We start from the raw sequence: 24,931 nt of genomic DNA on the forward strand, positions 1-24,931 counted from the left end.
GGGAGACTTCAATATGACCGGCGGCACGCCTCTTTGGTTCAGGGGAGGGGTTACGGGAAATTGATGCCTCATTAGCCTTCTTAATGTCGATAGAAAGATACTGGCAAAGATTTTTCCTGGCGATTACCGTATATACTCGAGTATAAGCCGAGTTTTTCAGCACATTTTTTTGTGCTGAAAATGCCCCCCTTGGTTTATACTCGAGTCACCTTTTTGCGCCGGATCTCCCGGACTTTGGGGACCCGGTACCGGCCGGCCTTCCTCTACAAGTGTGCAAAGTTTGTTGGGGAGCACCGATTTTTCAAAGCCGGGCACCCCTTCCATAGACTCCCATGTTAAACGGTCATTTCTCCGGTGAATTTGGGGACCCGGTACCAGCCGGTTGTAGTAGGTCCCCTGGACCCGGGAACTTGGCCCACATGTAGCCCCATTTCTCCTCTACAAGTGTGCAAAGTTTGTTGTCTGGGAGACCTACGGCCGGGCATCCCTTCCATAGACTCCCATGTTAAACGTCAGTCTAGGCATGGGCACGGTGAGGCATGCAGATGGACACCCTAGGCTTATATTTGAGTCAGTACGTTTTCCCATTTTTGTTGGGGGTAAAATTAGGTGCCTCGTCTTATATTCGGGTCGGCTTATACTCGAGTATATAGGGTATTACCAGTGGCCGGCAGTTTGTTATCCCACCACCAGCACTGCTCGGTCCAAGGTAGAAGCCAGTGGCGGTGCGTCCATAAAGGGTGCAGGAGCGCCGTCCCCTCTCTCCTGGCACCGCTCTATTGCCATAGATGGATTCATACATTGCATGAATATATCTATGATCGCTGCTGACACCCCCTATTCTGGTGTCCGGACCCTTTTCGGACACCTGAATTACATCGGTGAGGGTGTTTTTTGGAAGCATCTGATTAGAGCCGTATGCCCCGTACACACGATCGGAAATTCCGACAAGAAAACCGTGGATTTTTTTCCAACTGAATTTTGGCTCAAACTTGTGTTGCATACACACGGTTACACAAAATGAGTTATGCAGAGTGGGTGTATGGTTTGGAAACACTCTTTTTAGTTAGTCTAGTAGTCGGTTATTTCACGTGGAGTGCACGGTGTCAGGTATCCTTGCTGAGTAGAATCCTCCCTGTGGAAGTGGTGGTGCCGGACATTGTGGGTGAGGTCGGGAAGATTCGGGGTCTTGAGAAAGACGGGTGGAGGCAGGAGGCCTGGATAAGGGCGTGGAGGAATATCAGGACTCTAGCTGATGCCTGTTAATCTAGGGGGGGGGGGGGGGTAAACTTGAGGTAGATAGCAATGATGCATGAGGAGGAGAAATAGATTCAGGCCATACGATACAGAAACAGTCCTGCCTCCAACAACACTTTGCTTTCGTCGCCACCCCAGCCGGAGGGGGTATAGTGTACCCGGACATGCCTCTCACACCGACCTGGCAGCCGGAGGGGGTATAGTGTACCCGGACATGCCTCTCACACCGACCTGGCAGCCGGAGGGGGTGTAGTGTACCCGGACAGGCCTCTCACACCAACCTGGCAGCCGGAGGGGGTATAGTGTACCCGGACAGGCCTCTCACACCGACCTGGCAGCCGGAGGGGGTATAGTGTACCTGGACAGGCCTCTCACACCGACCTGGCAGCCGGAGGGGGTGTAGTGTACCCAGACAGGCCCCTCACACCGACCTGGCAGCCAGAGGGGGTATAGTGTACCTGGACAGGCCTCTCACACCGACCTGGCAGCCGGAGGGGGTATAGTGTACCTGGACAGGCCTCTCACACCGACCTGGCAGCCGGAGGGGGTGTAGTGTACCCAGACAGGCCCCTCACACCGACCTGGCAGCCAGAGGGGGTGTAGTGTACCCAGACAGGCCCCTCACACCGACCTGGCAGCCGGAGGGGGTATAGTGTACCCGGACAGGCCTCTCACACCGACCTGGCAGCCGGAGGGGGTATAGTGTACCTGGACAGGCCCCTCACACCGACCTGGCAGCCGGAGGGGGTATAGAGTACCCGGACAGGCCTCTCACACCGACCTGGCAGCCGGAGGGGGTGTAGTGTACCCGTACAGGCCTCTCACACCGACCTGGCAGCCGGAGGGGGTATAGTGTACCCGTACAGGCCTCTCACACCGACCTGGCAGCCGGAGGGGGTGTAGTGTACCCGTACAGGCCTCTCACACCGACCCGGCAGCCGGAGGGGGTATAGTGTACCTGGACAGGCCTCTCACACCGACCTGGCAGCCGGAGTGGGTATAGTGTACCCGGACAGACCCCTCTCACAGGCCTGGCAGCCGGAGTGGGTATAGTGTACCCGGACAGGCCTCTCACACCGACCTGGCAGCCGGAGGGGGTATAGTGTACCTGGACAGGCCCCTCACACCGACCTGGCAGCCGGAGGGGGTATAGTGTACCCAGACAGGCCTCTCACACCGACCTGGCAGCCGGAGGGGGTGTAGTGTACCCGGACAGGCCTCTCACACCGACCTGGCAGCCGGAGGGGGTATAGTGTACCCAGACAGTCCTCTCATACCGACCTGGCAGCCGGAGGGGGTATAGTGTACCCGGACAGACCCCTCTCACAGGCCTGGCAGCCGGAGTGGGTATAGTGTACCTGGACAGGCCTCTCACACCGACCTGGCAGCCGGAGGGGGTGTAGTGAATGAATGAATGAATGAAAAAACTTATATAGCGCGGCACATGCGAACTGAATCGCTTCTGGGCGCTTGATGTTTCGTGTCTCATGACATCAAAAGAGCAGAGTTTTGATCCGTCTTCTGAAAGTCAGGTGGTTTTCCTCCAACCGAATGCTGGTTGGTAAAGCGTTCCATAGTCTCGGACCTTGAAAAGCAAACCTTCTTTCTCCTTTGGACTTGTATTTGGTTTTTGGCACCTTGACCAGATTTTGGTCAGTGGATCGCAGAACGCGATTAGAATTGTGAGGTTCTATCTTGTCGCAAAGATATTGTGGCGCCTTCCCATGGATGCACTTATGTGTCAGGCAGAGTGCTTTAAATGCAATTCTGTCTTTCACTGGCAGCCAGTGAAGGGATCTCAGCGAAGGTGAGATCGATTCCCATGTCCTTTTCACAGTCACCAGTCTGGCGGCCGTATTCTGAACGACTTGCAGGCGGGAGATTTGGTACTTTGGGAGTCCGAGGTACAGTGCGTTGGCATAGTCCAGTCTGGAATTCACGATTGTTCCCACCACGACTGCTACGTCTTCTTTGGGAATAAATGGAATCAGTCTGCGTAGTAGGCGCAACAAATGGTGCGCTCCGCTGACTACTGACCCTATTTGTGCGTCCATTGTCATGAAGGTGTCAAACGTGACTCCCAGACTTTTGACTTTGGAGCTAGGGGTGATGATTTGGCCCAGAATGGGCGGGGGTGTCCAGGTTGTTGCCAGTTGACTCTTTCGGCTGGCATGAAACATAAGAAGTTCTGTTTTGGAACTGTTGAGTTTAAGATAACTCTTAGTCATCCAGTTTTCTATTGAAGAGAGACATTTCTCTAAACTGAGATAATGATCCTTTTTGTTGCAGATGCGAAAGTACAGTTGCGTATCGTCTGCATAAGAGTGATAGAGTAGTTCTTGGCTACTGATAATATCAAAGAGAGGGCGAAGATAGATGTTGAAAAGCACCGGTGACAGGGGGGATCCTTGGGGGACTCCACATAACACCGTGCGTTTTTCCGACGTGAAAGATCCCAGTTTCACTGTTTGTGATCGGTTTTCAAGAAAGGAGGAAAACCATGGTAAATCACCTTCTGCGACTTCTGCTACCTCGGCCAGTCGCATCAGTAACAGTTTGTGGTCTACCGTGTCAAAGGCTGCGCTTAGGTCCAGCAGAATCAGGAGACAGGATTCTCCTTCGTCTGCGGCCTCGAGGGCATCGTCCCATATTTTGAGTAAGGCCGTTTCTGTCCCGTGTCCGGGACGGAAACCTGATTGTAATGGATCCAGTAGATTGTGGGTATCTAGATGCTGTTGCAGCTGTTGTACCACTACTTTCTCCATTATCTTGGAGAGAACATTTAGGCCTGTTATGGGGCGGCGGTGAGTTGGGTCCTTGGGATCCAAGTTAGGTTTTTTCAGGATGGGCAGGATTGTGCCCTCTTTCAGCAGGGATGGCACTATGCCTTCCTTAAATGACTGATTTATAAGCTGTGTGATGGGAGGCGCCAGAATGTCGGCGCATTCCTTCAGCAGCTTGGTGGGAATGATGTCATTGGGTGCTGTGCTGTTCCGCAACGCACCAATGATATTTTTGGTGGTGTCGATGGAGATCGGTTCCAGAGTGAACTTTGTTCATTGTAGAAGGTTTCTGTGGGTGTTTTGTAGTTGATTGAAGGGGGGGCTGAGGGGGGTATTATTTTGCAGAATACTTGCCTGAAGGGGGGGCTGAGGGGGGTATTATTTTGCAGAATACTTGCCTGAAGGGGGGGCTGAGGGGGGTATTATTTTGCAGAATACTTACCCGGATTCTTTCGATTTTGTCGATGAAGAAATCCGATAGTTCATTACAGAACTCTTGGGTGTCTGAATTGGGGACTTCAAGACATCCCGGATTCATGGTCTGGGTGACCATCTTGAATAATTCTCGGGGGCGGTTCATGGCGCTGTTAATCGTCATAGAAAAATGATGTTTCTTTGCTTTGAAGATTTCTTTATGATATTGTGTTGTTATTGCCTTGTAGATGATGAGGTGATCTTCTGAAGGGCTTCTTTTCCAGGCGGCTTCCGCCCTTCTGCGCTCTTGCTTCAGTAGGGACAGCTGGTTGTTGAACCAGCCGGACTTTTTTTTCCGGATGCGGACTTTGCGTTTCGGTGCTACTAAATCGGCTGACTGTAGCAGGGCTGCGTTTATGGCATCCAGTGTATCTGCGGCGGTTTGGTGTGGATGAATAGTTTCGATTCTGTTTCCCAAGGTAGATTTGAAGAGTTCCGAATGGAGCTTCTTCTGAGATCTAGCCCAGTGTATTGTCACCGGCTTGGGTGCTTTTATCACTGGGGGAATTTTGGAGATTATGAAGCTAATTGCATGGTGGTCTGTCCATGGCAAAGGTTCATTTCCCAAAATGTTTATTTTCAGATTTTGTCTGAAAATTAGGTCGAGTGTGTGACCTGAAGCATGCGTGGGTCCGCATATAAGTTGCTGTAGTCCTAACCCTTCCAGGTGGTCGATGCAGGCGTCCGCAATGGGATCCTGTGCGGAGTTGGCCCACAGATTGAAGTCCCCGAGTAGCAAAAGATGTTTGCTGTTAAGGGTATAAGTGGATATGAACTCCGTTAATGATGGTAGAAGCTGCGATTTTGGCCCAGGTGGCCTATAGCAGAGGAGAATGTGAACAGTCTCCTGGGGGTTAGTTTGAAGTTGAAGAGTAAGGGTTTCCATAAATGGAAGAGGATTTTGAAGGACCGGCTTAGTGATTGCAATATGAAACTTATGGATCACCGCCAGGCCTCCTCCTCTTTGCCCTATTCTGTAGTGTACCCGGACAGGCCTCTCACACCGACCTGGCAGCCGGAGGGGGTATAGTGTACCCAGACAGTCCTCTCATACCGACCTGGCAGCCGGAGGGGGTATAGTGTACCCGGACAGACCCCTCTCACAGGCCTGGCAGCCGGAGTGGGTATAGTGTACCCGGACAGGCCTCTCACACCGACCTGGCAGCCGGAGGGGGTATAGTGTACCTGGACAGGCCTCTCACACCGACCTGGCAGCCGGAGGGGGTGTAGTGTACCCGGACAGGCCTCTCACACCGACCTGGCAGCCGGAGGGGGTATAGTGTACCCAGACAGTCCTCTCATACCGACCTGGCAGCCGGAGGGGGTATAGTGTACCCGGACAGGCCCCTCACACCGACCTGGAAGCCGGAGGGGGTATAGTGTTTACCCGGACAGACCTCTCACACCGACCTGGCAGCCGGAGGGGGTGTAGTGTACCCGGACAGGCCTCTCACACCGACCTGGCAGCCGGAGGGGGTATAGTGTACCCAGACAGTCCTCTCATACCGACCTGGCAGCCGGAGGGGGTGTAGTGTACCCGTACAGGCCTCTCACACCGACCTGGCAGCCGGAGGGGGTATAGTGTACCCGGACAGGCCTCTCACACCGACCTGGCAGCCGGAGGGGGTATAGTGCCCCCGGACAGGCCTCTCACACCGACCTGGCAGCCGGAGGGGGTATAGTGTACCTGGACAGGCCCCTCACACCGACCTGGCAGCCGGAGGGGGTATAGTGTTTACCCGGACAGACCTCTCTCACAGGCCTGGCAGCCAGAGGGGGTATAGTGTTTACCCGGACAGACCTCTCACACCAAACTGGCAGCCGGAGTGGGTGAAGTGCCCCCTGGACAGGCCCCTCTCACAGGCCTGGCAGCCGGAGGGGGTAAAGTGTTTACCCGGACAGACCTCTCACACCGACCTGGCAGCCGGAGGGGGTGTAGTGTACCCGGACAGGCCTCTCACACCGACCTGGCAGCCGGAGGGGGTATAGTGTACCCAGACAGTCCTCTCATACCGACCTGGCAGCCGGAGGGGGTGTAGTGTACCCGTACAGGCCTCTCACACCGACCTGGCAGCCGGAGGGGGTATAGTGTACCCGGACAGGCCTCTCACACCGACCTGGCAGCCGGAGGGGGTATAGTGCCCCCGGACAGGCCTCTCACACCGACCTGGCAGCCGGAGGGGGTATAGTGTACCCGGACAGGCCCCTCACACCGACCTGGCAGCCGGAGGGGGTATAGTGTTTACCCGGACAGACCTCTCTCACAGGCCTGGCAGCCGGAGTGGGTGAAGTGCCCCCTGGACAGGCCCCTCTCACAGGCCTGGCAGCCAGAGGGGGTATAGTGTTTACCCGGACAGACCTCTCTCACAGGCCTGGCAGCCGGAGTGGGTGAAGTGCCCCCTGGACAGACCTCTCTCACAGGCCTGGCAGCCGGAGTGGGTGAAGTGCCCCCGGACAGACCTCTCTCACAGGCCTGGCAGCCGGAGGGGGTATAGTGTACCTGGACAGGCCCCTCACACCGACCTGGCAGCCGGAGGGGGTATAGTGTACCCGGACAGGCCCCTCACACCGACCTGGCAGCCGGAGGGGGTATAGTGTTTACCCGGACAGACCTCTCTCACAAGCCTGGCAGCCGGAGTGGGTAAAGTGCCCCTGGACAGACCTCTCTCACAGGCCTGGCAGCCGGAGCGCCACTTAGAACTTCTGGGAGGAACAAGTCTCTGCCACCGACTTGGCTCTGATTGAATTGAGATGTTAGGTGAGACATCTGCCACAGGCCTAGTGCTTGAGAATTAGAGCGGTAGAGCGAATCCCCCCAGTATGTCTTTAGGGTCACCGACTGACAGATTGAATTGTAACCTGTCAGTGTCCGGTCACCCAGATCCCCGATGGTTCGTTCAGCCCTGTTGGATCACTCCTCCGGGTTCTCCTCAGACCGATCCCCCACCGATCAGCACCCAGCTTGGGATCTTCTCAATAGGTAGGGGAACCCAGTAAGTCACTGGGGCCCCCTGGTTGCATCAGTTTCTCCGGGCCATGAGAGCCCAGAGTCAGGAACTCCGCGTAGAACACAACCCCGGCCTGGTAGGCCATAGCGGTGGGGCCCGTGATGTGCACACACTTTAAAGGTGGGTGCCGCGCCTGGAACCCGCGAAGAACCTCGAACAACGGCCTCCGCCACAGAAATACCCCTCCCCAGCATGCCCCGCGAGGGAAAACGCCTCCAATTGGCTGCTGGAAAAGAAGCGGCTCCGCCTGGACCCCTATGGTGCCATCTGCCGCCCAGAGATGAGACCGCATCCCCGGGGCACAGACTGACCCACAGGACAATCCAGATTTGGAGACAGCAAAATTGAACTAATTAAAGAATGAGAGCAACTTACCTCTCCCATCCCCCCACTAAATTTAAGCATAGCGCCTGTACGAGAGTACACTGGCGCTACACACCCTTTCAGTGTCCGGTTACCTTGATCCCCGATGGATTGCCTGCCTCTCCTCAGGCGGACTCCCCACCGGACAGCCACCTCGCTTGGGATCTTTCCTCAGAATTTGGGGACCCAGCCGATTACTGAGGTCCCGCCACAGCTTTAAATGTTCCGGGCCAATATGGTCCCGGAACCAGGAACACCGCGTGGCACGCTCACCCCGGTAGGCCATCTCGCCGGGGAGCCGTGATGTGTGGTCACCCTGGAACAAGAACCCCGCCCGATGGCATCTGCTCCAGAAGTACCCTCCCCCAGCATGCCCCGTGAGGGAAACTCCCTTCCTATTGGCTGCTGGCAAGAGGCACCCTAGCCTGGACACCACTGGCGCCACCTGTCGCTCCGGGGTGGTATAGCACCCCGGGAACAACAGCATGGACCCACAGTACAGCCCAGCTAAAGCAGAGGCCCAATTTAGCCAAATCAAATGGATGAGAGCCAACTGACTCTCTCACCCCCCTTTAAATTTAGAATTGCCCCGGGACAGAAAGTACACACAAAATTAACCCCTCATTCTTCAGCATCAACCCCCCACCCTTCATCCTCATCCATCATCCTCATCCACCCCCATCTGAAGGATGATGATGATGACGGATGAGAATGAAGGGTTGATGTTGAAGGATGATGATGGGGATGAGGATGATGGATGAAGGGTGGAGGGTTGATATTGAAGGATGATGATGGGGATAAAGGATGAGGATGAAGGGTGGAGGGTTGATGGTGAAGGATGAGGATAATGGGTGGAGGGTTGATGGTGAAGGATGAGGATGAAGGGTTGATGGTGAAGGATGGGGATAATGGGTGAAGGAGGAGGATGAAGGGTTGATGGTGAAGGATGAGGATGAAGGGTGGAGGGTTGATGGTGAAGGATGGGGATAAAGGGTGGAGGGTTGATGGTGAAGGGTGGAGGGTTGATGGTGAAGGATGAGGATAAAGGGTGGAGGGTTGATGGTGAAGGATGAGGATGAAGGGTGGAGGGTTGATGGCGAAGGATGGGGATAAGGGGTGGAGGGTTGATGGTGAAGGATGAGGATGAAGGGTGGAGGGTTGATGACGAAGGATGAGGATGAAGGGTGGAGGGTTGATGGTGAAGGATGAGGATGAAGGGTGGAGGGTTGATGGTGAAGGATGGGGATAATGGGTGGAGGGTTGATGGTGAAGGGTTGATGGTGAAGGATAAGGATGAAGGGTGGAGGGTTGATGGTGAAGGATGGGGATAATGGGTGGAGGGTTGATGGTGGAGGATGAGGATGAAGGGTGGAGGGTTGATGGTGAAGGATGAGGATGAAGGGTGGAGGGTTGATGGTGAAGGATGAGTATGAGGATGAAGGGTGGAGGGTTGATGGTGAAGGATGATGATGAGGATGAAGGGTAGAGGGTTGATGGCGAAGGATGAGGATGAAGGGTGAAGGGTTGATGGTGAAGGAGGATGATGAGGATGAAGGGCGGAGGGTTGATGGTGAAGGATGAGGATGATGGGGATGAAGGATGATGATGAGGATGAAGGGTGGAGGGTTGATGGTGAAGGATGAGGATGAAGGGTGAAGGGTTGATGGTGAAGGATGATGATGAGGATGAAGGGTGGAGGGTTGATGGTGAAGGATGGGGATAATGGGTGGAGGGTTGATGGTGAAGGATGAGGATGAAGGGTGGAGGGTTGATGGTGAAGGATGAGGATGAAGGGTGGAGGGTTGATGGTGAAGGATGGGGATGAAGGGTGAAGGGTTGATGGTGAAGGATGATGATGGGGATGAGGATGATGGGGATGAAGGATGAGGATGAAGGGTGGAGGGTTGATGGTGAAGGATGATGATGAGGATGAAGGGTGGAGGGTTGATGGTGAAGGATGGGGATAATTGGTGGAGGGTTGATGGTGAAGGATGAGGATGAAGGGTGGAGGGTTGATGGTGAAGGATGATGATGAGGATGAAGGGTGGAGGGTTGATGGTGAAGAATGAGGATAAAGGGTGGAGGGTTGATGGTGGAGGATGAGGATGAAGGGTGGAGGGTTGATGGTGAAGGATGAAGGGTTGATGGTGAAGGATGAGGATACAGGGTGGAGGGTTGATGATGAAGGATGAGGATGAAGGGTGGAGGGTTGATGGTGAAGGATGAGGATAAAGGGTGGAGGGTTGATGGTGAAGGATGAGGATGAAGGGTGGAGGGTTGATGATGAAGGATGAGGATGAAGGGTGGAGGGTTGATGGTGAAGGATGAGGATGAAGGGTGGAGGGTTGATAGTGAAGGATCATGATGAAGGGTTGATGGTGAAGGATGAGGATGAAGGGTGGAGGGTTGATGGTGAAGGATCATGATGAAGGGTTGATGGTGAAGGATGAGGATGAAGGGTGGAGGGTTGATGGTGAAGGATGAGGATGAAGGGTTGATGGTGAAGGATGAGGATGAAGGATGAGGATGAAGGGCGGATGGTTGATGGTGAAGGATGATGATATGGATGATGGGGATGAGGATGATGGATGATGGATGAGGATGATGGGGATGAAGGATGAGGATAAAAGGCGGATGGTTGATGGTGAAGGAGGATGATGGGGATGAGGATGATAGGGATGAAGGATGAGGATGAAGGATGGGGATGAAGGATGAGGATGATGGGTGGAGGGTTGATGGTGTAGGATGGGGATAAAGGGTGGAGGGTTGATGGTGAAGGATCATGATGAAGGGTTGATGGTGAAGGAAAGGGATGAAGGATGAGGATGAAGGGCGGATGGTTGATGGTAAAGGATGATGATATGGATGATGATGGGGATAAAGGATGAGGATGATGGGTGGAGGGTTGATGGTGAAGGATGAGGATGAAGGGCGGAGGGTTGATGGTGACGGATGATGATGGGGATGAGGATGATGATGGGGATGAGGATGATAGGGATGAAGGGCGGAGGGTTGATGGTGAAGGATAAGGATGATGAGGATGAAGGATGAGGATGATGGGCGGAGGGTTGATGGTGAAGGATGAAGATGATGGGGATGAGGATGAAGGGCGGATGGTTGATGGTGAAGGATGATGATATGGATGATGGGGATGAGGATGATGGATGAGAATGATGGGGATGAAGGATGAGGATAAAAGGCGGATGGTTGATGGTGAAGGAGGATGATAGGGATAAAGGATGAGGATGAAGGGTGGAGGGTTGATGGAGAAGGATGAGGATGAAGGGCGGAGGGTTGATGGTGAAGGATGATGATGGGGATGAGGATGATGGGGATGAAGGATGAGGATGAAGGATGAGGATGAAGGATGAGGATGAAGGATGAGGATGAAGGATGAGGATGATGGGGATGAAGGATGAGGATGATGGGTGGAGGGTGGGGGAAGTTGGTCTCTATCCTTCGGCTCGGAATCTGAGGAGAATCTCATTTCTCTCCATCCGGGGAATTCTCCTCCATCAGCTGAGAGCAGATCCCCTCCCCCATCTCAGATGCTGATGTCAGGCTGGTCCTCCCCTCCTCCTCCTGGATGCGACTCTCCACCCTCATCCTGGAGGCTGCGGTACCCGCTGGATGTGAAGGTGATGGGGAAGGGGGGGGGATGTGTTTGTGGGTGAGGGGGGGGGTGGAAGGGTTTGGGGTAACAGGATGTATGGATGGCACAATGGGGTCCCCCAAATTCTGCAGAGATGCAGAGGTGACCCCCCTCCCGATAGAGAAGAGCCGCATCATCCTCATCACCATGTCTATAATATAATACAACATATGTGACCGAGCATCCCATCCCGAGTCATCCATCCATCCCATCCCAAGAGTCATCCATCCATCCCATCCCGAGAGTCATCCATCCATCCCATCCCGAGTCATCCATCCATCCCATCCCAAGAGTCATCCATCCATCCCATCCCGAGAGTCATCCATCCATCCCATCCCGAGAGTCATCCATCCATCCCATCCCGAGTCATCCATCCCATCCCGAGTCATCCATCCATACCATTCCGAGTCATCCATCCATCCCAAGTCATCCATCCATCCCATCCCATCCCGAGTCACTCATCCATCCCATCCCTAGAGTCATCCATCCATCATGTGTATATATATGAGGCTTGTTTACATCCCGGGTGTCATATGTTGGTTATGTCCCCCCATGTAGATGTCATGTGAAGGTATCGGGTATGTCTCATCCTGGGTAGATGTCATGTGAAGGTGTCGGGTATGTCTCATCCTGGGTAGATGACATGTGAAGGTGTCGGGGATGTCTCATCCTGGGTAGATGTCATGTGAAGGTGTCGGGTATGTCTCATCCTGGGTAGATGTCATGTGAAGGTGTCGGGTATGTCTCATCCTGGGTAGATGACATGTGAAGGTGTCGGGTATGTCTCATCCTGGGTAGATGTCATGTGAAGGTGTCGGGTATGTCTCATCCTGGGTAGGTGACATGTGAAGGTGTCGGGTATGTCTCATCCTGGGTAGATGTCATGTGAAGGTGTCGGGTATGTCTCATCCTGGGTAGGTGACATGTGAAGGTGTCGGGTATGTCTCATCCTGGGTAGATGACATGTGAAGGTGTCGGGTATGTCTCATCCTGGGCAGATGACATGTGAAGGTGTCGGGTATGTCTCATCCTGGGTAGATGACATGTGAAGGTGTTGGGTATGTCTCATCCTGGGTAGATGACATGTGAAGGTGTCGGGTATGTCTCATCCTGGGTAGATGTCATGTGAAGGTGTAGGGTATGTCTCATCCTGGGTAGGTGACATGTGAAGGTGTCGGGTATGTCTCATCCTGGGTAGATGTCATGTGAAGGTGTAGGGTATGTCTCATCCTGGGTAGATGTCATGTGAAGGTGTAGGGTATGTCTCATCCTGGGTAGATGTCATGTGAAGGTGTCGGGTATGTCACTGTGAGGTGGGTCACTGGATCCAAGGAAGGGGGTAGGTTGTGTCCCAGTGCTGGGGAAGGGGGTAAGTGGGCCAATGAATCTGGGAAGATGAGTGAGATGGATCAGTGGATCTGAGGAAGGGTGTAAGTGCTGGCGAAGGGGGTAGGTTAGGTCACTGGATCTGGGGAAGGGGGTAGTTTGGGTCATTAGATCTGGGGAAGGGGGTACGTTTGGGTAACTGGATCCAAGGAAGGGGGTTGAAGTGTGTAACTATGCCATGAAAAGGGGGTGAAATGGGGGCAATGTACTGGGAAAGGGGTGAGGTGGGTCACTGGATCTGGGGAAGGGGGGCAGGGGGACTAGGGTAACCAAGGAGAAGGTTTATAGGATGGGGAAGAGAAAGCTCGGTGGGGGGGACACGGGTTACCAAGGAGAAGGTTTATAGGATGGGGAAGAGGAAGCTCGGGGGGGGGACACGGGTTACCAAGGAGAAGGTTTATAGGATGGAGAAGAGGAAGCTCGGGGGGGGGACACGGGTTACCAAGGAAGGTTTATAGGATGGAGAAGAGGAAGCTCGGGGGGGGGGACACGGGTTACCAAGGAGAAGGTTTATAGGATGGGGGAGAGGAAGCTCGTGGGGGGGACACGGGTTACCAAGGAGAAGGTTTATAGGATGGGGAAGAGGAAGCTCGGTGGGGGGGGACACGGGTTACCAAGGAGAATGTTTATAGGATGGGGAAGAGAAAGGTCGTGGTGGGGACACGGGTAACCAAGAAGAAGGTTTATAGGATGGAGAAGAGGAAGCTCGGGGGGGGGGGGCACAGGTTACCAAGGAGAAGGTTTATAGGATGGAGAAGAGGAAGCTCGGGGGGGGGGGACACGGGTTACCAAGGAGAAGGTTTATAGGATGGAGAAGAGGAAGCTCGGGGGGGGGACACGGGTTACCAAGGAGAAGGTTTATAGGATGGAGAAGAGGAAGCTGGGGGGGGGGACACGGGTTACCAAGGAGAAGGTTTATAGGATGGAGAAGAGGAAGCTCCGGGGGGGGGACGGGACACGGGTTACCAAGGAGAAGGTTTATAGGATGGGGAAGAGGAAGCTCGGTGGGGGGGACACGGGTTACCAAGCAGAAGGTTTATAGGATGGAGAAGAGGAAGCTCCGGGGGGGGACGGGACACGGGTTACCAAGGAGAAGGTTTATAGGATGGAGAAGAGGAAGCTCGTGGGGGGGGACACGGGTTACCAAGGAGAAGGTTTATAGGATGGAGAAGAGGAAGCTGGGGGGGGGGGGACACGGGTTACCAAGGAGAAGGTTTATAGGATGGAGAAGAGCAAGCTCGTGGGGGGGACACGGGTTACCAAAGAGAAGGTTTATAGGATGGAGAAGAGGAAGCTCGGTGGGGGGGGACATGGGTTTACTATGGAGAAGGTTTATAGGATGGGGAAGAGGAAGCTAGGGGGGGGACACAGGTTACCAAGGAGAAGGTTTATAGGATGGAGAAGAGGAAGCTCGGGGGGGCGGGGACACAGGTTACCAAGGAGAAGGTTTATAGGATGGAGAAGAGGAAGTTCGGGGGGTGGGGGGACACAGGTTACCAAGGAGAAGGTTTATAGGATGGAGAAGAGGAAACTCGGGGGGGGGGGACACAGGTTACCAAGGAGAAGGTTTATAGGATGGAGAAGAGGAAGCTCGGGGGGGGGGACACGGGTTACCAAGGAGAAGGTTTATAGGATGGAGAAGAGGAAGCTCGGGGGGGGGGGACACGGGTTACCAAAGAGAAGGTTTATAGGATGGAGAAGAGGAAGCTCGGTGGGGGGGACACGGGTTACCAAGGAGAAGGTTTATAGGATGGGGAAGAGGAAGCTCGGTGGGGGGGGACACGGGTTACCAAGGAGAAGGTTTATAGGATGGGGAAGAGGAAGCTCGGTGGGGGGGACACGGGTTACCAAGGAGAAGGTTTATAGGATGGGGAAGAGGAAGCTCGGTGGGGGGGACACGGGTTACCAAGGAGAAGGTTTATAGGATGGGGAAGAGGAAGCTCGGTGGGGGGGGACACGGGTTACCAAGGAGAAGGTTTATAGGATGGGGAAGAGGAAGCTCGGTGGGGGGGGACACGGGTAACCAAGGAGAAGGTTTATAGGATGGGGAAGAGAAAGCTCGGTGGGGGGGACACGGGTTACCAAGGAGAAGGTTTATAGGATGGGGAAGAGAAAGGTCGTGGTGGGGACACGGGTAACCAAGAAGAAGGTTTATAGGATGGAGAAGAGGAAGCTCGGGGGGGGGGGGGGCACAGGTTACCAAGGAGAAGGTTTATAGGATGGAGAAGAGGAAGCTTGTGGGGGGGACATGGGTTACCAAGGAGAAGGTTTATAGGATGGGGAAGAGGAAGCTCGTGAGGGGGACACGGGTAACCAAGGAGAAGGTTTATAGGATGGAGAAGAGGAAGCTCGGGGGGGGGGACACAGGTTACCAAGGAGAAGGCTTATAGGATGGAGAAGAGGAAGCTTGTGGGGGGGACATGGGTTACCAAGGAGAAGGTTTATAGGATGGGGAAGAGGAAGCTCGGGGGGGGGGGACACGGGTTACCAAGGAGAAGGTTTATAGGATGGAGAAGAGGAAGCTCGGGGGGGGGACACGGTTTACCAAGGAGAAGGTTTATAGGATGGAGAAGAGGAAGCTTGTGGGGGGGACACGGGTTACCAAGGAGAATGTTAATAGGATGGGGAAGGGGAAGGTTGTGGTGGGGACACAGGTAACCAAGAAGAAGGTTTATAGGATGGAGAAGAGGAAGCTCGGGGGGGGGACACAGGTTACCAAGGAGAAGGTTTATAGGATGGAGAAGAGGAAGCTTGTGGGGGGGACATGGGTTACCAAGGAGAAGGTTTATAGGATGGGGAAGAGGAAGCTCGTGGGGGGGACATGGGTAACCAAGGAGAAGGTTTATAGGATGGAGAAGAGGAAGCTCGGGGGGGGGACACAGGTTACCAAGGAGAAGGTTTATAGGATGGGGAAGAGGAAGCTTGTGGGGGGGACATGGGTTACCAAGGAGAAGGTTTATAGGATGGGGAAGAGGAAGCTCGGGGGGGGGGGGGACACGGGTTACCAAGGAGAAGGTTTATAGGATGGAGAAGAGGAAGCTCGGGGGGGAGGAACACGGGTTACCAAGGAGAAGGTTTATAGGATGGAGAAGAGGAAGCTCGTGGGGGGGACACGGGTAACCAAGGAGAAGGTTTATAGGATGGGGAAGAGGAAGCTCGGGGGGGGACACGGGTTACCAAGGAGAAGGTTTATAGGATGGAGAAGAGGAAGCTTGTGGGGGGGACACGGGTTACCAAGGAGAAGGTTTATAGGATGGAGAAGAGGAAGCTTGTGGGGGGGACACGGGTAACCAAGGAGAAGGTTAATAGGATGGGGAAGAGGAAGCTTGGTGGGGAGGGACATGGGTTTACTATGGAGAAGGTTTATAGGATGGGGAAGAGGAAGCTCGGTCGGAGCTGGAGAAGTGAGGAGAAGGGAGGGGAAGGGAGGAGAAGGGAGAAGGGAGGGGAAGGGTGGAGAAGGGAGGAGAAGAGAGAAGCGAGGAGAAGGGAGGGGAAGGGTGGAGAAGGGAGGAGAAGAGAGAAGCGAGGAGAAGGAAGGAGAAGAGAGAAGCGAGGAGAAGGAAGGAGAAGGGTGGAGAAGGGAGGAGAAGAGAGAAGCGAGGAGAAGGGAAGGGAGGAGAAGGCAGGAGAAGCGAGGAGAAGGGAGGAGAAGGGAGGAGAAGCAAGGAGAAGGGTGGAGAAGCGAGGAGAGGGAGGAGAAGTGAGGATAGGAAAGGTGTCAGGGACTCATCATCATCTTTTGACGTTCTTCTTGTAATGCTCCCTCTGCCGCTCCCCCTGTGTCCCGCTCCCCTCGTGTCCCGCTCCCCCCTGTGTATCGCTCCCCCCGTGTCCGGATCCCCCCCATGTGTTGCTCCCCCCGTGTCCCGCTCCCCCCCATGTTCCGCTCTCCCGCCGTGTCCCGCTCCCCCTGTGTCCCGGTCCCGCTCCCCCCCGTGTCCTGGTCCCCCCTGTGTCCTGCTCCCCCCTTGTGTCCTGGTCCCCCCTGTGTCCCTCTCCCCCCGTGTCCTGCTCTGTACGTTGCCATATTTGTGTCGCCATTTTGGAGATGCCGTGTGGTCTTGGTGCTCCATTCAGTTGTCTTGTTCTCCAGTTTGTCTTCTCGTGTCTTCCATCCGTTGATGTGCTCTGTGTTTGTAGGGCCTGGTGGTGTGACGGGATAAATAACGTCTGTTGGACCTGCCCGCTTCTTGTCTTCTCTTCTGCAGGTTGCCCCACTTTGGTCCCTGTTGGGTAGAAGGAAGCGGCTCCTCGAAGGAAGGGCTCCCCGAAGGAAGGGCTCCTCGAAGGAAGGGCTCCCCGAAGGAAGGGCTCCCCGAAGGAAGGGCTCCTCGAAGGAAGGGCTCCTCGAAGGAAGGGCTCCTCGAAGGAAGGGCTCCCCAAAGGAAGGGCTCCTCGAAGGAAGGGCTCCTCGAAGGAAGGGCTCCCCGAAGGAAGGGCTCCCCGAAGGAAGGGCTCCTCGAAGGAAGGGCTCCTGTATCCAATGGACGAGGCTTTGGCCACTTTCTCCATCATGAGGAAGATTCTCGGTGACTCGCTCTGAGCTCCGCCAACATTTCCATTGGGTAGAGAGCCTTCCAATCACAAGATGTTGACCTCCAGAAAAGCCCTCGTTAGTAACCTGAACTACGTCCACCTGCAGCACGTGTCCCTTGGGGTTCACCTAAACATGCGGTCTGAGGAGATGGAAGAGCCAAGTCTGAAAGATCTTCCCGCCCATCATCACCAATATAAAGACTCTTCGGAGACGGCACTGGTGGATGCCAATTCCAACGACCCATCTGTGCCGTGCCAGTGCTGTACCCAGCATTCCAGCCATGCGGAGACCATGGAGTACGGCTCCAACGAGAACCTGGAGGCGATCATGTGTGAGGATTATCTGTCTCCAGACGATCTTCCTCTCAGCCCCCTATCTCCATCGTCTCCCTCCACAGACAGCAGCAGCTCTTCAGATTTCACATTGGACGATTCTCCGGTGTCCATGTACTACAAGGAATATACTCAGGACGACCTGGAGACACCAGACCAAGAGCCAGACATTATTCCCCTGGATGTGGAGAGAGGGGGATCGCCTCCATCTTCCCCGGATGACTCGATCGATTCTTCACAACCAATCACTGAGCGAAGGGTTGACGTGCCTGAGAACGCCATCAACAACAACAACATGCTTCCCGAAGATGTCCCGTTCATCGATTGGAGCTCAGACTCCACCGATAGTAATTCCTTTCTAGATGCTGAGCAGCTCGATCCGCCATCTTTGTCTTCCACCTCCATAGACGTTGTGGATACAAAACACCAACTAGATGAAAAAGAGGATGTTGCCAATGCCAACCAAAGCGATGTTCACCGATGGCCTTTGGATGGAGATCTTCTCCCGAGCCTCTCTGTGCCAGACGAGCCTTCAACCGACACCCCCAAAAAGACTATCACCTCGTTCCACGAACTGGCCCAAAGGAGGAGGAAGAGCGGGTGCCCTCCACAGCCAAAGAAGGATAAAAGTGATTGGCTGATCGTTTTTTCTCCCGACGTTGAGCAGCCGCCTGTCAATGAACTCACAGCCTCGGCTTTCTACCATGGGCTGGTGATGCCACAAGCTCAGCCATTGCCGGAAGGAAAAGAGGTCACCACCTTCCGGGAACTGAGATATCGCAATTCCGTCAACAAGCAAATCGGTCAACATGTAAAAGCCCCCATCACCGTGGTCAAGGGGCCCCAGGACTCTGCTGCGGATGCCCATCCAATGACGGAGGTACCAAACAGTTCCTATGATTTCACCAATAAAGAGAACCACCAAGACTGCACAAGAGAGAGCGATAAGAGGGAGCGAGGGCCACAGGAGGGCCACAATGGACCAACCAGAGGAGCTCAGAAAGCCAATATGAAGCTACCAGAGCTGGACACACCAGAAGCCCCACATAGACTATGGGCACGAAACGATCACCAAGCCGGTACACTGGTAGACTCGCTGTCCGCCATGACAGTGAGGATGGGGAAGCACTGCTCACCTGTATCATTCAACAGCATCTACAGCAGCAGGAAGGAGGAAGTCCCCATGGCGGGGGCACAGCGACGAGGAATGGCAGATGGTGGTGACCGCAGAGGTCTTGAAGGTAAGGCCATGGTGAATGGTAGGGGGGGGGTAAATTCTAGGAAAGACATGAATGTACAATAGTGGTGAATTGGTAAAAACACTCAGCCATGAAATACACCCAACAATCAGCCAATTGTGTCCTTCCTACACCGCCTGGAGGTGGAAATAGCAATCAAAAGACTCCGCCTAGAGATGGAGATAGCCAATCCAAAGACTCTGCCTAGAGATGGAGATAGCCAATCCAAAGACTCTGCCTAGAGATGGAGATAGCCAATCCAAAGACTCTGCCTAGAGATGGAAATAGCCAATCAAAAGACTCCACTGGAAATGGCGATAGCCAATCCAAAGACTCTGCCTGGAGATGGAGATAACCAATCCAAAGACTCCGCCTAGAGATGGAGATAACCAATCCAAAGACTCCGCCTAGAGATGGAGATAGCCAATCCAAAGACTCCGCCTAGAGATGGAGATAGCCAATCCAAAGACTCCGCCTAGAGATGGAGACAGCCAATCCAAAGACTCCGCCTAGAGATGGAGACAGCCAATCTAAAGACTCCGCCTGGAGATGGAGACAGCCAATCCAAAGACTCCGCCTGGAGATGGAGACAGCCAATCCAAAGACTCCGCCTGGAGATGGAGATGGCCAATCCAAAGACTTCGCCTGGAGATGGAGATGGCCAATCCAAAGACTTCGCCTGGAGATGGAGATGGCCAATCCAAAGACTCAGCCTAGAGATGGAGATAGCCAATCCAAAGACTCCGCCTAGAGATGGTGATAGCCAATCCAAAGACTCCGCCTAGAGATGGTGATAGCCAATCCAAAGACTCCGCCTAGAGATGGAGATGGCCAATCCAAAGACTCCGCCTAGAGATGGAGATAACCAATCCAAAGACTCCGCCTAGAGATGGAGATGGCCAATCCAAAGACTCCGCCTAGAGATGGAGATAGCCAATCCAAAGACTCCGCCTAGAGATGGAGATGGCCAATCCAAAAACTCTGCCTGGAGATGGAGATGGCCAATCCAAAAACTCTGCCTGGAGATGGAGATGGCCAATCCAAATCCTCCGCCTGGAGATGGAGATGGTCAATCCAAAGACTCCGCCTAGAGATGGAGATGGCCAATCCAAAGACTCCGCCTAGAGATGGAGATGGCCAATCCAAAGACTCCGCCTAGAGATGGAGATGGCCAATCCAAAGACTCTGCCTGGAGATGGAGATGGCCAATCCAAAGACTCTGCCTGTAGATGGAGATGGCCAATCCAAATCCTCCGCCTGGAGATGGAGATAGCCAATCCAAAGACTCCGCCTGGAGATGGAGATAGCCAATCCAAAGACTCTGCCTATAGATGGAGATGGCCAATCCAAATCCTCCGCCTGGAGATGGAGATAGCCAATCCAAAGACTCCACCTAGAGATGGAGATGGCCAATCCAAAGACTCCGCCTGGAGATGGAGATAGCCAATCCAAAGACTCCGCCTGGAGATGGAGATAGCCAATCCAAAGACTCCGCCTGGAGATGGAGATAGCCAATCCAAAGACTCCGCCTGGAGATGGAGATAGCCAATCCAAAGACTCCGCCTGGAGATGGAGATAGCCAATCCAAAGACTCTGCCTATAGATGGAGATGGCCAATCCAAATCCTCCGCCTGGAGATGGAGATAGCCAATCCAAAGACTCCACCTAGAGATGGAGATGGCCAATCCAAAGACTCCGCCTGGAGATGGAGATAGCCAATCCAAAGACTCCGCCTGGAGATGGAGATAGCCAATCCAAAGACTCCACCTAGAGATGGAGATAGCCAATCCAAAGACTCCACCTAGAGATGGAGATGGCCAATCCAAAGACTCCGCCTAGAGATGGTGAAGCCAATCCAAAGACTCCGCCTAGAGATGGTGAAGCCAATCCAAAGACTCCGCCTCGGGATCGGCACAAGAATCATATGTGGCCTTCAGACCTACAACATCACCGGATGTCACTGCCAAGGACATACCTCTCTGACTGGATGTGACATCACACGCTCCTCTCTCTCCGAGGCCAATGACCTTCTACGGTTAAAACGCAGCAAGATGGAGGCACAAGGTACAAAAATGGAGGCATCGGCTGTAAGACCAGAGTGAGGATGGAGGCTGTCTGCAGATGACCATTTGCCAGTTGGAAAGATATGGCGGCTCCCATGGCCAGATAAATGGGGTTGGACTGACACCAGATGGAGGCTCCCTGGAGCTTAGAGGACAGAAGGTGGAGGCTCCCTGGAGGTTAGGGGGCAGAAAGTGGAGGCTCTCCGGAGGTTGGGGGGCAGACGATGGAGGCTCTCCGGAGGTTAGAGGACGGAGCGTGGGGGCTCTCCTGAGGTTAGGGGGCAGAAGGTGGAGGCTCTCCGGAGGTTAGAGGACAAGAGTGGAGGCTCTCCCGAGGTTAGAAGACAGAAGGTGGAGGTTCTCCGGAGGTTAGGGGGCAGAAGGTGGAGGCTCTCCGGAGGTTAGAGGACGGAGCGTGGAGGCTCTCCCGAGGTTAGAAGACAGAAGGTGGAGGCTCTCCGGAGGTTAGAGGATGGAGCATGGAGGCTCTGCCGAGGTTAGAGGGCAAAAGATGGAGGCTCTCCGAAAGTTGGAGACGAGAGAGTGGAGGCTCTCCCAAGGTTAGGAAGCAGAAGGTGGAGGCTCTCCGGAGAAGGTGGAGGCTCTCCGGAAGTTAGAGGATGGAGCGTGGAGGCTCTCTGGAGGTTAGAGAATGGAGAGTGGAGGCTCTCCGGAGGTTAGGGGGCAGAAGGTGGAGGTTCTCCGGAGGTTAGGGGGCAGAAGGTGGAGGCTCTCCGGAGAAGGTGGAGGCTCTCCGGAAGTTAGAGGATGGAGCGTGGAGGCTCTCCGGAGGTTAGGGGGCAGAAGCTGGAGGCTCTCCGGAGGTTAGGGGGCAGAAGGTGGAGGCTCTCTGGAGGTTAGGGGGCAGAAGGTGGAGGCTCTCCGGAAGTTAGGGGGCAGAAGGTGGAGGCTCTCCGGAGGTTAGGGGGCAGAAGGTGGAGGCTCTCTGAAAGTTGGAGACGAGAGAGTGGAGGCTCTCCCAAGGTTAGGAAGCAGAAGGTGGAGGCTCTCCGGAGGTTAGGGGGCAGAAGGTGGAGGCTCTCCGGAGGTTAGGGGGCAGAAGGTGGAGGCTCTCCGGAGGTTAGGGGGCAGAAGGTGGAGGCTCTCCGGAGGTTAGGGGGCAGAAGGTGGAGGCTCTCCGGAGGTTAGGGGGCAGAAGGTGGAGGCCACAGAGAGGTGAGTTGGTGGACTGTCCTCCATGTCTGGATGGTGGTTGGTGACGGACACAATGGCGGTCACATGGCTGAGTGTTTCCAGCAAGACGGAGGACTGTACAGGCAGAAGCCACTATGGGGAATCTGATTGGGGGAGGTGCACTGACCACACCCCCTGTGGGCGGAGCAGTGTATACTGATAATTACGGAAATATTGTATTTTATGATCATTTCATGATTTCTTCTCATCCCAACTCTCCCCCCCCCCCCCGCACATCCTTGGCCTCTTGCTCACCCTTTCCCCCTCACTATTCTTTGTATGCATGCCCCTCCCCCATGGCATGACTCCGCCCTCTGTGTGCCTGATGCTGAACTGGCGGAATCATTTACCATCAGTGTTTGGTGGTCCGCCACCTTCTAGGCTCCTCCTCCGGCTCTCTACTAATCTGACTTCACCCCCTGCTCTATTACCACATGGCTCCGCCCTGGAGGTTCCCCGTTGCTTTGCCCTGCCCCTGCAGACCTGGTATTCCCGACTTCCTATCCGCCTGTCCCCTGTAGGGGCCTCTTCTCCCCCCCAGCGAGCAATGCTCCCCCTACTGGACACCCCAGATATGGCCATCCTGCTGTCCCCGCTCTTCCCTAGGATCAGGAGCCGAGAGACGAGGCCACCGAGGGCCCCCACCGCCGACTCGCCAGACACAGGTTACGTCTCTTCTGTCTACCAATCAGACCGCGCCGATCATAAATCTCATCACATGACCCCCATCCACCAACCAATGAGCTGGAAAATGTTACATGGGGCCCAAGAGTCCTCAACCCCTCCCCCACTCTCTCCACTGCCTCAACCCATCCCCCATCACCTCACTGCCCCTCCCCCTTCACTGACTCAACCCCTCCCCATCACCTCACTGCCCCTCCCCCTTCACTGACTCAACCCCTTTCCATCATCTCACTGTCCCTCCCCCTTCACTCACTCAACCCCTCCCTATCACTGCCCATCCCCCTTCACTCACTCAACCCCTCCCCATCACCTCACTGCCCCTCCCTCTTCACTAACTCAACCCCTCCCCATCACTGTCTCAACCCCTCCCCATCACCTCACTGCCCCTCCCCCTTCACACACTCAACCCCTCCCTATCACTGCCCCTCCCCCTTCACTGACTCAACCCCTCCCCATCACCTCACTGCCCCTTCCCCCTCACTGACTCAACCCCTCCCCATCACCTCACTGCCCCTCCCCCTTCACTGACTCAACCCCTTTCCATCACCTCACTGTCCCTCCCCCTTCACTGACTCAACCCCTCCCCATCACCTCACTGCCCCTCCCCCATTCACACACTCAACCCCTCCCTATCACTGCCCCTCCCCCTTCACTGACTCAACCCCTCCCCATCACCTCACTGCCCCTTCCCCCTCACTGACTCAACCCCTCCCCATCACCTCACTGCCCCTCCCCCTCACTGACTCAACCCCTCCCCATCACCTCACTGCCCCTCCCCCTCACTGACTCAACCCCTCCCCTTTTACCTCACTGCCCCTCCCCTTCACTGACTCAACCCCTCCCCATCACCTCACTGCCCCTCCCCCCTCACTGACTCAACCCCTCCCCATCACCTCACTGCCCCTCCCCCTTCACTGACTCAACCACTCCCCCATCATCTCATTACCCCTCCCCTTCAGTGACTCAACTCCTCCCACATCATCTTACTGCCCCTCCCCCTTCACTGACAAAATCCCTCCCATTACCTCATTGCCCCTCCCCCTTCACTGACTTAACCCTTCCCAGTGTTGCCAACCGTCCGTATTTTTACAGACAGTTCGTAAAATGGGCACTTTTTCCCCGTTCATAAATGTCCGTGGTTGCCGTAATGTGCCAGTAAAAATAGCCGAGATTGGTTCGGCTTGAAACTGTGAATGGAGATTGGAGGCAGGGGGTGATGGTGGCAGAGGGGGTGTTGGTGGCAGAGGGGGATGGAGTCTGGGGGGTGTGGAGAGAGGGGGTGTTGGTGGCAGAGGGGGATGGAGTCAGGGGGTGATGGTGGCAGAGGGGGACGGAGTCAGGGGGTGATGGTGGCAGAGGGGGACGGAGGCAGGGGGTGATGGTGGCAGAGGGGGGTGGAGAGAGGGGGTGTTGGTGGCAGAGGGGGATGGAGTCAGGGGGGTGATGGTGGCAGAGGGGGACGGAGTCAGGGGGTGATGGTGGCAGAGGGGGACGGAGGCAGGGGGTGATGGTGGCAGAGGGGGGTGGAGAGAGGGGGTGATGGTGGCAGAGGGGGACGGAGGCAGGGGGTGATGGTGGCAGAGGGGGGTGGAGAGAGGGGGGTGTTGGTGGCAGAGGGGGACGGAGGCAGGGGGTGATGGTGGCAGAGGGGGGTGGAGAGAGGGGGTGATGGTGGCAGAGGGGGATGGGGGCAGGGGGTGATGGTGGCAGAGGGGGTGATGGTGGCAGAGGGGGGTGGGGACAGGGGGTGATGGTGGCAGAGGGGGGTGGAGAGAGGGGGTGTTGGTGGCAGAGGGGGACGGAGGCAGGGGGTGATTGTGGCACCGCAGAGGGGGATGGGGACAGGGGGTGTTGGTGGCAGAGGGGGACGGAGGCAGGGGGTGATGGTGGCAGAGGGGGGTGGAGAGAGGGGGTGATGGTGGCAGAGGGGGACGGAGGCAGGGGATGTTGGTGGCAG

The 24,931-nt window shown here is 55.2% G+C and overlaps 2 protein-coding genes across 2 annotated transcripts in view; one reads left to right on the plus strand and one right to left on the minus strand.

The window, feature by feature from the left end:
* Positions 1-8,506: 8,506 nt before the first annotated feature.
* On the minus strand, positions 8,507-10,669 carry LOC120920147 (extensin-like). Its single transcript, XM_040332062.1, has one exon. The coding sequence runs from the start codon at positions 10,667-10,669 to the stop codon at positions 8,507-8,509; it is 2,163 nt and encodes a 720-aa protein (XP_040187996.1).
* Positions 10,670-17,321: 6,652 nt separating this feature from the next.
* RUSC1 (RUN and SH3 domain containing 1) overlaps positions 17,322-24,931 on the plus strand; it is a 37,945-nt gene continuing 30,335 nt past the window's right edge. Inside the window, exons 1-2 of the mRNA XM_040333054.1 lie at positions 17,322-19,036; positions 22,647-22,955. Of these exons, the coding sequence (XP_040188988.1) occupies positions 17,515-19,036; positions 22,647-22,955 (1,831 nt within the window). The 5' untranslated portion in view covers positions 17,322-17,514. The remainder of the gene's footprint in view (positions 19,037-22,646; positions 22,956-24,931) is intronic.

Source organism: Rana temporaria, chromosome 13 (assembly GCF_905171775.1).
Source record: "Rana temporaria chromosome 13, aRanTem1.1, whole genome shotgun sequence".
Lineage (NCBI taxonomy): Eukaryota > Metazoa > Chordata > Amphibia > Anura > Ranidae > Rana > Rana temporaria.

Coding starts and splice junctions, on each gene's coding strand:
- LOC120920147 (XM_040332062.1), bottom strand. CDS start 10,669: ATGATCCTTCACCATCAACCCTCCACCCTTTATCCCCATCCTACACCA.